At 39.9% G+C, this 13,221-nt stretch overlaps 1 protein-coding gene across 1 annotated transcript in view; it reads left to right on the top strand.

Annotated features, from left to right (window-relative positions):
* ITPRID1 (ITPR interacting domain containing 1) overlaps positions 1 to 13,221 on the top strand; it is a 50,298-nt gene that overhangs the window by 10,096 nt on the left and 26,981 nt on the right. Inside the window, exons 2-4 of the mRNA XM_061996883.1 lie at positions 4,608 to 4,659; positions 5,509 to 5,595; positions 6,513 to 6,715. Of these exons, the coding sequence (XP_061852867.1) occupies positions 4,628 to 4,659; positions 5,509 to 5,595; positions 6,513 to 6,715 (322 nt within the window). The 5' untranslated portion in view covers positions 4,608 to 4,627. The remainder of the gene's footprint in view (positions 1 to 4,607; positions 4,660 to 5,508; positions 5,596 to 6,512; positions 6,716 to 13,221) is intronic.

Below are 13,221 nucleotides of genomic sequence, written 5' to 3'. Positions count from 1 at the left end.
CCACAGCATTTTTTCAATGAGTTAAATGCTTACAAGCCATCTTTGCTTACCTTTGGGTTGAAAGAGTGGAAAGGCAGGAGACCTGAGATCTGTTCCTGGTTCTTTGGGAGGCTTTCTGCTTTCTTGTGAAAAGGCAATAATCCTCCCTCCACACAAGAGTATTCTGTCTCCTCCATTTCAAGCTATGCAGGAACTGTGCATCAGGATGCATTCATGCAGAATCAAAAGACCCAGACTTCCATTTTCATTAGGACTGCAAGATACTTCCAGAATATGGATAACTGTCAAATAATAGACAAGTGAATAATACAGAATTCTGTTTTCCTTTCCAAATTTGCTTCAAAAAACCCTCAGATTACTGAAGGAAATTACTAGACCCTTCTCCCAATATTTTTCATGCATTCCAGGACTCACCAAAAAATGAAGCCATATAATAGGGTGGTTAGGTTTTATTAACTTATCTGACAATACTTTACCTAAGAGCTCTACTTATATTTTTAGAGGACTCTGTAGAGGAAAATATTCCTTATTGGTTGAATTATTGTGTTTTGTAACTTTGAGCCACATTATTACTTAATTATTTGTTGGCTGATTTCTCCAATAGGAAATATAATGTCTGCAATACTGAAGTTTCCAGCAGGAAAATTATGACCCCTGAAAATTCAGAACAAAATATTCTGCTTTGGATGATTTCAACCAAAGAATGAGGTTTTTTTGTTTTGTTGAACCACATCAAAATACTCTTTTAGTCTGTCTTGCTTACAACCCAGTACCTCACGAGAAACATGTCTCAGTTCTCTATTCATTTCCAGGGTATTCTTTAAAGGATAACATGTTCTATTGTGTGTCTGGATAGCTTTCTGATGAAGCTATCTGCTGCATCATGGGAATCTGACAATGCTGTATGCCTCAAAGGAGATGTAGCCTGCTCCATGGACATGATTTATGGTGCAAACTGTGGTTATACATACCTACAACTGCATAAGGCAATGTGTTACTGTAGGGAAATACAGTTTAGACTTGAACTTTGTAAACTTGAATGCATTTTGTTCACCAAAATTCTGAGGTTCTTAATTTTTTGCTGTTCAAATTCAGACATGAAGTCTGAAACTTTGATATTTCCCATGAACTTTTCAGGATGACTTCATGCATTCACTGCTTAAGCAAATGCAGCTGAAGTGTATTTGGTCAGAGACAGGTTTGTGGCAGAGAACAAAAGAAAAAAGACACAGCCTTAGGAACGATGTTTGGAAGTATGGTTATGAGTGAAAAAATACCAGTAATCTTATATAACAGTTGTAACAGCATTTTCCTGTAGCAGGGTAAGGCCAAGTCAGCCAGACTCACACATTGCAGGTCAGACTGTTACTACTGTTGTTAACAATTACCATGCCACCATGCAGATATGGATCAACTGAGACCTGTCATACAGCTGCCTCCCATGTGATGCACCTAAAAGGCTTTTGTTTCCATTCTTCTCAGTCCTGCCCTGGATAAGCTGGTTTAATTAGATTCCTAGTAAAATGTAAGCCCAGAAGTAGCAGAATTTGCTCATGCAGAATGCTAAAACTTCATGGTCTTTGCCTTAAACATGAATCTCAACACTTAACAGAGGCCAATGTATGTTGATGGGAAAGTTGGTGATGTTCACAGGCAGGGAAGCAGATGAGTCTGTGAATTGGTTTTTCTACTAGCCATCCCCATTTAGCTCGTTCATGTCCTATGTCATGCTTGCTAGTCAGACTGCTTCCTTGACCCCATATTTTCTTCTTAGGAAAGAACAGCCATTCCTTTAGTGGATTTAATTTCTTTTTAATTTTTAATGCTTTTATATTCCAGTCTATCTACAGTTGGGGATAATCTGCAAGGCCAAGAACAGGCAAGTAAGACTACTTCTATTAAGGACTGCTTAACTATAAAATACCACAGAGTTTGGGGAGTGGGTGTATGTGTGCAAGGGGCTACTGGGAAAATGTAATATTCATGGATTAGCCTAGCTGTATATTTTTTCCTCCATCTGGAGTCATGATGAGAAGATTCTCTCATGAGGCCTTCAACAGAAAAGTCTTAGGCTCACCTTCTCCACTGACTATTTAACTCTGCTGAAGGAGTGGAGGTTTCTAGGAGTGGTCTGGAAGTTACGGTACAAGAGTTTTGGGCAACTCAGGTTTTATCTGACCTGAATGCAGAACTTTTCACTTGTTCTCACCTACTTTTCTGATCTACTGAGGTTGAATTCAGAGCCTATTATTTAGGAAAGGAGACAGAAGCCTGAATCATCTTCTAGCTCCTCATATATTCCTGAAAATTACAACATTTTTAGTGCTTTTGGAAGCCTAGAATATTATTTATCACTGCTTCCATATCCATTTTTTGTTTATTACGTTCACAAATAGAAGATGTTCACTAATATGTGACTTAATCTTGTCTCCTGCTAATCAGAGATTACTGAGACTAAAATGCCATATCTTCCCTCAAGTACTAGAGGCCATATTTTTCTTAGTAAAATATATTATTCATAAGCAAAGATATACTTAGATGTGCAGTAAACAGAGCACCAATTAGCACCACAGTTGTTTTACAAAGTTGTTTGTTTGTTTGTTTTCATACGGTTTTCTGACAGATTTCTAAAGGGCATTATTTCCCCAAAAGTATCTTCCAGTTTGGTAATGAGATTCAGTGTTTCTTGTGTCAGGAGCAAAACATTTACACAAATCAGGAAATGTAAATATCGTGTTACCCCATTACTATTTCTGTGACCTCTTAAAGGTGGAGAAAACAAACTCTAATATTTCAAAATGCCGAGCTCTCTAATGAGGAACTTCTCATGAGAGTCTTCTCATTAGAGAAAAGGGAGACACTAACCATAAGTGACATGGCCCATGTTGCACTACCTAGAAGTGCAAAGTCTGTCGAAGTGGAGACACTAACCATAAGTGACATGGCCCATGTTGCACTGCCTAGAGGTATGTCCAAGTCATGATGTGGATAGGAGCTCCTGAGCAGTTTGCTACCACTGATTGCGTGGCTTAGCCTTGGTAGCAGTATGTTGGCACGTTCTTGACCCACAGCAATGCAGGACAATTCAGCTTTAGCCTTCAAGAAAACTTAGGATGTCACAGCCTGTGGTTAGCCTGCTTTGATTACAGTTACTGCTTCTTACACAACTTGTAGTAACCTATCAAGTCCTGTTAATTTGATTTCTTTGGTGACCTATTACTTCCTAAACATCCTACAAACACCAGATTTCTCCATTAAATTATTTACTTAACACCTTGGCCAGAGTTTTACAGTGCTAGGTTTTTAATATGCCAGCACTTGTGCTCATTCAGTCCTGACAATAGGAAAATCACAGCAGCAGACAGTTTATGGTATAATGTTCTGTTAGGGAAGAGTGCCTGTGTGCTCCTAGGGAAAAAAAAAATGTATTAACACTCTCTTTAAGATCTTATTTTTTACATTCTCAAGCATTTTTATAGTGAATCTACAGCTTCTGTTGGCACTTGAGTAGGAAATGGTATACAACAAGTAGCTGATTCTTATTCAAATTATGCTCAGTTTGCTGCTAGAAAGCCTGGTTTATGTTACCACAGTAAATTACAGGATGTCAGTAACCTTTATGTTCTCAATTTGGATGGATATCCTTGCACTGAGTAAGCCAGAAGGAACTTATGTTAGAATTTACGAGCGGAAGAGTAATCCAGTAGAGAATGTGAAAGGGTGTTTTCTTCTTTATTGACACAATTTTGTTATATAGAAAAGAAAACTTTAAAAACTGGAGGAAAAAATACTCATCTTGTGGAATGCAGAAGGACATCTACTGCTGCTCCAAAGCAAAAGTTATCTCAGCTTTCAGAGGATCAATGAGTGTGTAATTACAGCATTAGGAGAAGTGACAACTACAGGCACTGCAACTGAGTTATTTCCATTTCATCATCATGAAATGATGAAATATACACCTTACAGCTCATAGCACACTTGGGAGTCCAATACACAACCTTATCAGGTAAATATTGGATAAATATTTTCTCCTCTAGAAACTCTTACAACTGTCTCACTGCTCTCAAACACATTTGGAACACGATGCAAAGCCCAGGGAAATCAATATTCACAAATATTTACAACATTTCAATGAATGACACTTGAAAAACTGTTACACATAAAAAGGTTGTACCAGGGTGTGCTGGAATGAGAATTGAAAAGAATATATTGTATTTTTTTCCTAAAAAAGATGGACGATTAAAATATATTTTCATCATTTATTTATTTATTTACTTTATGTATCTTCAATGGCTCTGCAGCAGACAATGTTCTCTAATTTATGGTGCTTACTTTTAAATAACAGGGTCCTAAGAGGGTACTGCTACCGATTTATGAACTGTAAAAACACCTATTTCCCCGTTGTTATAGGCATGTGTTGCATTTATTTATGTCTAATATATGGTGACTTGAGCTATCCACAATGGTATTGTTCTGCAACTTTAACACTTAGGCTAAAATATTTTCTTATGTAATCCAATTAATCATTCCTCTAGTTTGACACATTTGTGTTTTAAGGGGGAAAAAAGGTAAGAAAGTAAATTACTTTTCTTTCTTCTTGCTTTCAGCTTCCTTGTGAGTACCAGAAATGGTACAGGTAACTGCACAAAGCTACAGGAGGTAGGTGCCAGACGCTGGAAGGATCTGTTATAACTTTGTTGTTCTTTTTTTTTTTTTTTGACAAAAGGAGGAATTTAGTGGTTGGGTATTTTTTTCTTCTTCTCTCAAACTGGTAGCAACAGTGCTGGTTCAAAAACCAACATATGCCTCTAGGCCTGTTTCAGTTGTGAGCTGATGGATGACCTGCAGTGATAAAAAAAAAGAGATCAAGGAAACGCTTCAACTCTATATAAACATACACTGCTGATCTTGATAAATATGTCAAGGTAAAGTTAAGCTTGGGCAGAACAAAATTGTGTTGTCTTATCTGCAAGATACTTCTTTTAAACTTCTTTTGCCATGCTGCAGGATACTTCTTTTGCAGCAAGTGGGCTCTGAAAAGCTGCTTTTTCTCTGCAGATCAGTGAATACAAACACAAGGAGAAGCAAAGCACGGAATTGTTCTCAGGTGTCACTCCTGCTGCTGCAACTCATTGTGCTTTGTCTTTCCAAAACTTTGTTAAAGAGCAGTTATATCTTTTGAAGTAGGTGGCTAGAGAAACTATGCTCCCTAAAGGTTCCCCAAAGATTCACCATCTGTCAAAAGCGAGCCATTCTGCCACCTTTATAATTAGCATTTACTGGTACCTCACACCTACGTTCTCACACCTACTGTAACATACTGTTCTTGAGAATAAGCGCATTGCTGCGCTCTCATGCCGGCTCTTCTTCTGAGGCATTGGTATTATGTATCATTATAAACCAAGACAAAATGCAAATGTTTACTCTAGGAAAAAAATCATAATGATGTCCCAGAGGAGCACACGAGCAACTCCATTTCATTGTTTGTTTGGGTTTTTTTCCAACCAGATCCCTGCAAGAGTTTTCAGAAAGTCCAATTATGTCAAGATGCAAGAGTCTCAGCTCTTCCCACTCACTCACTGGTGCTCCTCAGAGGTTAGTATTGCCAGACAGGAATGCAAGGTATGAGTCAATGTAGAGATTGGAAGGGACCTCTAGAGATCATCCAGTCCAACCCCCTGCTAAAGCAGGTTCCCCTCCATTAGGTCATGTAGGAACATGTCCAGGTGGGTTTGGAAATCTCCAGAGAAGGAGCCTCCACACCCTCCTTGGGAAGCCTGTGCCAGGCCTCCTCCACTTGAACACCAAACAAGTTTCTCTTCAAGTGGAACTTCCTGTGTTCAGCTAGTGCTCTTTACCCCTTGTCCTATCACTGGGCACCACAGAAAACAGACTGGCCCCATCCTCTCCAAACCTACCCTTCAGGTATTTATAAGTGTTTATAAAGTTCCCCTTCAGTCTTCTTTAGGCTAAACAGAGAGTACAAATGTAAATACAATTTTGAATATCCAGTCAAGACCTCAGTTCATAAAAGGCAAGCCCTCATTTATTTTAGCAAGAACAAAATGACCTTCTTAATAACAGATATCTGATCTCAAATGCATTTGTACCAGTAAAAAAACAAAACCTACCTGAAACTGCAGTGGATTTTGAATCTACTGGAAGGTAAAAAGCTGTGAGGTCTTACAGCAGCTCAAGGATGCTTTATCTGTATCGTGTCTAGAGAGAAGTGAGCCTGCAGAGCTGTGGACCTACACAGTTTATTAATGTTCTTCTTGCTCAGCTACTAGATCCAATGCCACAAATTCCTGGGAGGAGGATGGGGGGGAGGGAATGTGCATTAATCTTTTAGCAATGTGACTGAAAATATTACTTTCACTTAGGCAGTAGTGTCCCCAAGAGGGGAGAAAGGAAGATAAATATCTAATAAAAACAAGACCATTTGACAGCTACTGCAAAAGAAAAGTGGTACCAAGACAATGGTGTAAATAATCCTAATGTTTTCACCACAGCATCACTGAATACCTGGCACTCTGGGAAAATGATCCAGTGGAGATTCTTCTTGATTTGGGGTTTGGTATAGAAGAACCTGATGTCTGCACTAAAATCCCTCCTCGATTCCTCAGTGGTGCTTCTGTAGCAAAAGGGATCAACATCCGAGTCTTTTTGGAAGCTCAGAAACAGCGGATGGACATTGAGAGGTCAAACCTACACGGTAAGGAGAGGCATTTTGGCAAAAGGAGAACAGTTTTAGCCATAAATAGCATGGGGACTGAGAGGGTAGAGATGAAAAGATTTATGAAAGAAAATTCATTAAAACACGACACATGTTCAGGAGGCATCAATCCTCATGCACTCCTTCCTAATGTGACTGAAAAACGATATAGCTCTCCTCAGCTGTGGCCTCTGGTTTGTGTGCTGAAGATAGCAGCATGTGGTATTTTAAAACATAACTGCCCATCCCCTGTAAGACCTACCCCACCACCAAAGATTGTGGTGGGTGTCATGGAGGCTGCAAGATTGAACACAAGTCCATTGCCTCAGTCACTTCACCAGCAGCACGTTAGTATGTACTCACCATCCTTGGCTGTGTAAGCCAATACAGAGGATTTTGAACTCAGCCAGGCGAGACATGGGCTCACATCCACTTTTCCCCTTGGTGGGCACACAACCTCTCTCATAGGAAAATGTGCAGAGCAGATGACAAGATCTTAACTATGCATGACTAGAGCTGCCAGAGTTTGTACATCAGACCCACACATTCCTAATTAGAACCTGGCTGTTTTGTGGTTCAAATGTGGCCTAAGATGTAGGTGAGGATCATATTTTAAGTCCAACAAATTTACACCATTTAAAGCACACAGTCTTGGTTTTCATTCATTTAGATGGTTTTAGTCCTTGTTTTGTGTATTTTGCAGTTGAGAAATGAATACAAGGTCCTCACCCTAAAGATAAATGTGCATTAAAATAGCATTGTTAATTTGCTGGTATGTCACCCATCTGAAAAGTCCAACTTTAACATCATTTCCCCTCATGTTTGCTACACAGGATAGCCAGATGGCTCTCGAAATCTTCTATTTACTTAAGATGCTCAGTGAAGCAGGATCTCTCACATAGCTTGTGCATCGCCATTTAGAATTACATGAAGGAAGCAGTATGGATGGAATGAGAATTGAAACAGAAATGCCAGAGAATTGTGGAAAATGTGGTTCTCTCTCTCTCTCTCTTTTTATAGCAAGCCCCATGCGCACATTTCAATATTTACAGCAAACTGACACATCAAACAGGTTTCTCAGCTCTCACTTTCTTTCTCTGTAACTCCTCTGAGAGAGAGAGGGATCAGAGATAATCAGTCTGAGTGGATGGTGGATGGAGACCTCAGGGAAGAAGGTAGAGAACCAGAACGGAATGAGAGCAGAGAAAGGGCCTCTGAGGGAAGGAGTTCACACAATGAAGGCAAGTAGTAGTATGCCAAGGTGTGAATGTAATGACTGTTCCTGCAATCATTCTCAATGGGAGTACTCTCAGTACATGTTAATGGCTTCTCTGTATGGGGGAGTTGCTGTGAAGTAAGATTTGAATTTATGTTTTGGTGGGTGTGATGTCCATCAAAGCATATTATCTAGCTTTTGACAGTTTGGAGGGGGTTTTCACACCATCTGCTTAGGCCTCCTAAGTATGTGCCTGGGCTGGGAGCATTTAATCTAGAGAGGTGGGATTCATCCTTCAGAAATACTTACCTCTTCTTTTCACAGAATCTCAAGGGCTGGAAGGGACCTCGAAAGATCATCTAGTCCAACCCCCCTGCCAGAGCAGGACCATCTAGAGTAGGTCACACAGGAACTCATCCAGGTGGGTTTGAATGTCTCCAGAGAAGGAGACGCCACAAGTCATCTGGGCAGCTCGTTCCAGTGCTCCCTCACCTGAGGCAATTCTTCCTCTTTGGAACCTCTTATGTTCCCGCTTGTACCCATTGCCCCTTGTCCTATCATTGGCCATCACTGAGAACAGCCTGGATCCATCCTCCTGACATCTGCCCTTTATGTACTTGTAAACATGAATGAAGTCACCCCTCAATCTCCTCTTCTGTAAGCTCAAGAGCCCCAGCTCCCTCAGCCTTTCATCGTAAGAAAGACGCTGCACCCCATCATCTTTGTGGCCCTGTGCTGAACTCTCTCCAGCAGCTCCTTGTCCTTCTTGAACTGAGGGGCCCAGAACTGGGCACAATATTCCAGATATGAACTCACGAGGGCAGAGTAGAGGATGAGGAGAACCTCTCTCATCCTGCTAACCACAGCCCTTCTAATACACCCCAGGATGCCATTGGCCTTCTTGGCCATGAGGGCACATTGCTGGCTCATGCTCATCCTGCTGCCTACCAAGACCCCTAGGTCCCTTTCCCTACACAACACTCTAAGATTTCATGGTACATGGGGTTATTCTTTCCCAGATGCAAGACTCTACACTTGCCCTTGTTGGATTTCATTAGGTTTCTCTCTGCCCAACCCTCCAGCCTGTCCAAGTCTCATTGAACAGCAGCACAGCCTTCTTGGGGTGTCAGCAAACTTGCTGACAGTGCCTCTGTTCCCTCATCAAGCTTATTAATGAATATATTGAACAGTTCCAGTCCCAGCACTGACCCCTGAGGGACTCCACTAGAGATAGGCCTCCAACTAGACCCTACCCCATTGATCACAACTCTCTGTTTCCATATATGCAGTGATTAACCTCAGCCTGTTTCACTGCACCAAATTACAGATATTTAGCTCAAGCATTAACTCAGGGAGCTTAATCACTGTAGATTCTTTGTATCTCCATAGCAAGTAGAGTTGGGTAATTCCTATGGGTGATCAGCTAGGAACAACTTAAAAAAACACCTCTTAGAAGAAGCAGTCTCAGTAATCTTGCACAAGTAGCTTCTTCCATCTGGTGTTGCAGGAGAGGATTGACGGTTAAGAAAGAGATTTATCAGATGTACCAATATCTGAGGAATACCCACAAATGGTCTTTGTTCAAAACCTGCTTTTTCCAGTCTCGTCAACCTTAGATTGCCTAATGAGGTATAGGAAGAAGGAAGAGTGGCAAATGGATGTTTATTGGATTTTAAAATGAATTGCATCTCTAGAGCTGTACCTAAGTCTATCTGCATCCACTACTAATACTGCACCCAGATTTTCAGGCATCTAATGAGCCAGCTCTTCTAAAGCAGAAGCTGACATTCCTTGTAGTGGCAATAAGTGCTTTTGAAGGCCCCCAGAAGAAGATCCAGACAAAGATGCTTCTCTCTAAGTAGAAGGTTCATGTCTAGAGATGTTTCACTGCTTTTACCTTTCCATGAACAATTTTGGGAACTCAAAAGTCCGTATTTTCAGAGGACCACTTCATCCAGGCATTGAAATGAAAGTGCCAAAATGAGGCAGACCACGCACCACTTCTAGAGATTTCAAGACTATTGAACCACTGCTCCCAGAGACAGAGGTGCTGGATGGATTCAGTTGTTCTCATCCTGTTTGGTTTGTTATCACAGGACCATTTCAATGCAAATAAAGTCTGAATCCAGTCTCCAGTCATGGAAAACGAAGAAACTGATTAATCTGAGTTAGTGAATAACTGAGAGGTTATCTCATTGTCAGTTTGCTTTCTCTTATTCTCTGAATCAGCAAAGAAAGTTAATTGATTTAGTTGAACGTGTTACTCTGAGAAAGTGAGAGATAAGGAGAAAGATTATAGGTTCAATATGGAAGACAAGAAACCTGGAGGAAAAAAGGAGTGGGAGTTGAGAGTGACCATAACAGAATGATCCCTCTCCACTTTAACATTTCATTAATTTCCTAGTGCAGTTCTTTTCTGTTTCCATCTGTCTGTTCACTGCTTCTAATTAATACAGTTTTCCAGGACTACTTTGCTGATGATTAGATCTTCTAAAATATGTGGATTGTTATAGAGTTATTTGTTGTCCTCTCATTTGGTGCTGTTTCCCCAGCATTGCCAGAGAGAGTTTTCAAAAGGTTCCATTCACAAAAATAGGATGTATTTTTTAAATGTCAGTCAGCCTTTCAGTTTCTGAGACAGATCCAAAAGAAAAGCTTATCCCCATCTTTCACCAGTGATGAAAATTTTACTGACCTCATTAGAAGTTATATTTGCCTTTCTAACTGGAGAAATACAGTCACTTGACAGTCAGACCTTATCTTAAATGAAAAATAATTCTATTTCTGAATATGTTGACCTCCAAACTATTTGAAAACTCCAAGTTTCTGAACATTTTAGTCCAGAAATTTTGAAATGTTTCAATCTGACGCTCAATATTAAAAAACATCCCTCCAGGTTTCAGTACCACCTTTCCATACCAACATATCTAAATCTACTTGGGCTTTAGTGTTGTGTTTTTGTGGATTTTTCACACTCATTTCAATCTCTCCTGGCTTCTGCAAGCCCTTCACTGGAGTAGTTCAAGTCTGACTCTTGTCTGAGATGGGTGTATTAGGTAGACACCATTCCCACGATATATGGTTGTTCTTCAACCACCACAGGTCAGCTAGGAGAGAGGAAAGAGATGTCAGCCAGCAAATCCACCCCTCAAATGAAATGATTGCTAAATACATTCTTTAAAGTACAGCTTTGACTCAAACAAAGGCAGCATTGCCAAGTCTCAAGTCAAAGCAATCTAAAAAAGGGAGAGTACTTCCATAGATGACAAAGTAGACAATGCTGAAATTTCATTTTTACATTTTCTGAGATAAAACTGAGCAATTTCAAATGTCTTGATTTTCCCACTGAAATTTTTTACTTCTTTGTTTTATGTTTCAAATTCTGCCATTTGCTGCCAAAAAAAAAACCCCAAAAAAACAATTGATTGAAAATTTCTTTCTGTCTCTGGAAACGTTCAATGTTCCTTCATTTCACTGTTGGCTTGCTGAAGACTTTCCAAATCTTTCATGTAGATAACTATGTCAGCCTATATAATACCACATTTAAGGAAGGAGGAACAAAACTGTGAGCTTCCCCTCCTAAATTATGAAATGGTTGATCATTAGAAGCCTCGTGAAAGACACAGACTCTGTTGAAGATTCATTGATCTTGTTTACAGCACAGCCATTTGCTGTTTTCGACTGAAGTTTCTAGTGAAAACGAATCTGTGTTTACGTCCTTTAACATCTTGTCTGTGCTACTATTTTGGACTGTTTCACAGCAGGCTGCAGGGACTAAAGAGATCTCACCCTCTTGCCTATTTGAGGCATAATCCTTGGGGAGCATGCATAGAAACTGAAGGGACTGCTTGCCTGGAGGAAATAGCTCGTGGAGCAAGGCTGTCCCTGACATAATTTCTTCATGAGCAGAGTGAGGGGTTTTGTCTATGTTTTTAATTTATCATTTCTCTCATTTGATTTGTTCTTTGGGTGTAAAAGCACTTTGCAATAATTTACAAGAGCTAAGCAGTGTGTAAAAACTATTTCCAATTGCAGGAAGTTTGGTTCTGGTTCAAATCAAAAGAAGGTCTGGACTGCTGTGTTGCTGTCAGTCAAAGGAGATTAGCACTTGGCATTTTTATCTGCTGATGCAGCGAGAGCCAGACGAAATACTGAGGATAAAATGTGCTTTACATGGAGAACATGTGGTAGCACAATGGATGTACAAAACCAAAAATTATTAATTCTGACATCCTAAGCTTATGAATAAGAAAACTATACAATACTGTGTAATGTGTGTAATGACAGATCAAATAACTCCTTTAAACAACACCAGGTGAAACATTTGACCATGTTTTAAAAAGTGGCAGCAATGACAATGTTTTCCTTCGGTGTGAAAAATCAGGCAATATCTGGGTTGAAGAAAAAAAAAAAGTAGTATTCTTGAGATACAGTAACTCTCAGGAATTGCATGTCATGGTATTGATCCCAGATGCAAAGGACCAGCTTGGATTCATGTTAAAAATCCCCTCCTTGTCTAATTGTCAGTGAAATGGCATTACCAACAGCCTGCATGCAGACTGCATGCAGTAAATTTGGCTGCTCTCTGAGAGAAATGGCAGCCAAGAAAGTTAGCTTTTTGCCATCTACTGTCCTCAATGAATCTCTCAAGGAAGGAGGAGTTCTGGTGACATGTTCATTGCCTCAGGATAGGTACAGACACAACGTGCAAGCAAATGTGTTGTGCTTCTTTGTATAAATAACTTTGTAGTGTTGTAGTGATGTAAATCTCCACGATCCCTTAGGGAAAACATTATTCACTTCTCTTTAGATGTTATGCCATGGGAAAAAAAAAATGATACAAAAGTTACAGAAGGTTAGTACAATGAAAAAAAATCCGGGAATCTTTATACAATATCAGCTATGAGTTTCTGGGGGTTGTTTTGCTTTGTGTTGCTAAGAAAACAAGAACATAGCTTCCTGTGGTCAGTTTTTATCAGTTAATGGCTATATGCATTTTGCAGTTATTCTGGACAGCTGCCAGCTGCAAACATTTGAGATCAGATTTTAGTAACTTTATTCACATGAATTTTAATAAATCCTCCGAAATGGCATCCGTGTCTGGCCCAGCCAACTGGAGAATTTCAGATTGGGTTCTGTTACCTCTGTTCACATGGAGCAGCTGCACATGACCCAGTGAATTCAACATTGCACAAATGTTTGTCTAATACAAAGAGTTATGCAATGTCATCTGCATGTAGCCTGAATGGATCCTCTGGAAGCTAATGGAAAAATGTAGCCACTTTTGAAT

Source organism: Colius striatus, chromosome 5 (genome assembly GCF_028858725.1).
Source record: "Colius striatus isolate bColStr4 chromosome 5, bColStr4.1.hap1, whole genome shotgun sequence".
Taxonomy (NCBI): domain Eukaryota; kingdom Metazoa; phylum Chordata; class Aves; order Coliiformes; family Coliidae; genus Colius; species Colius striatus.
Note: the sequence above shows the minus strand (reverse complement) of the source record. Positions and strands in the feature narration are given on the sequence as shown.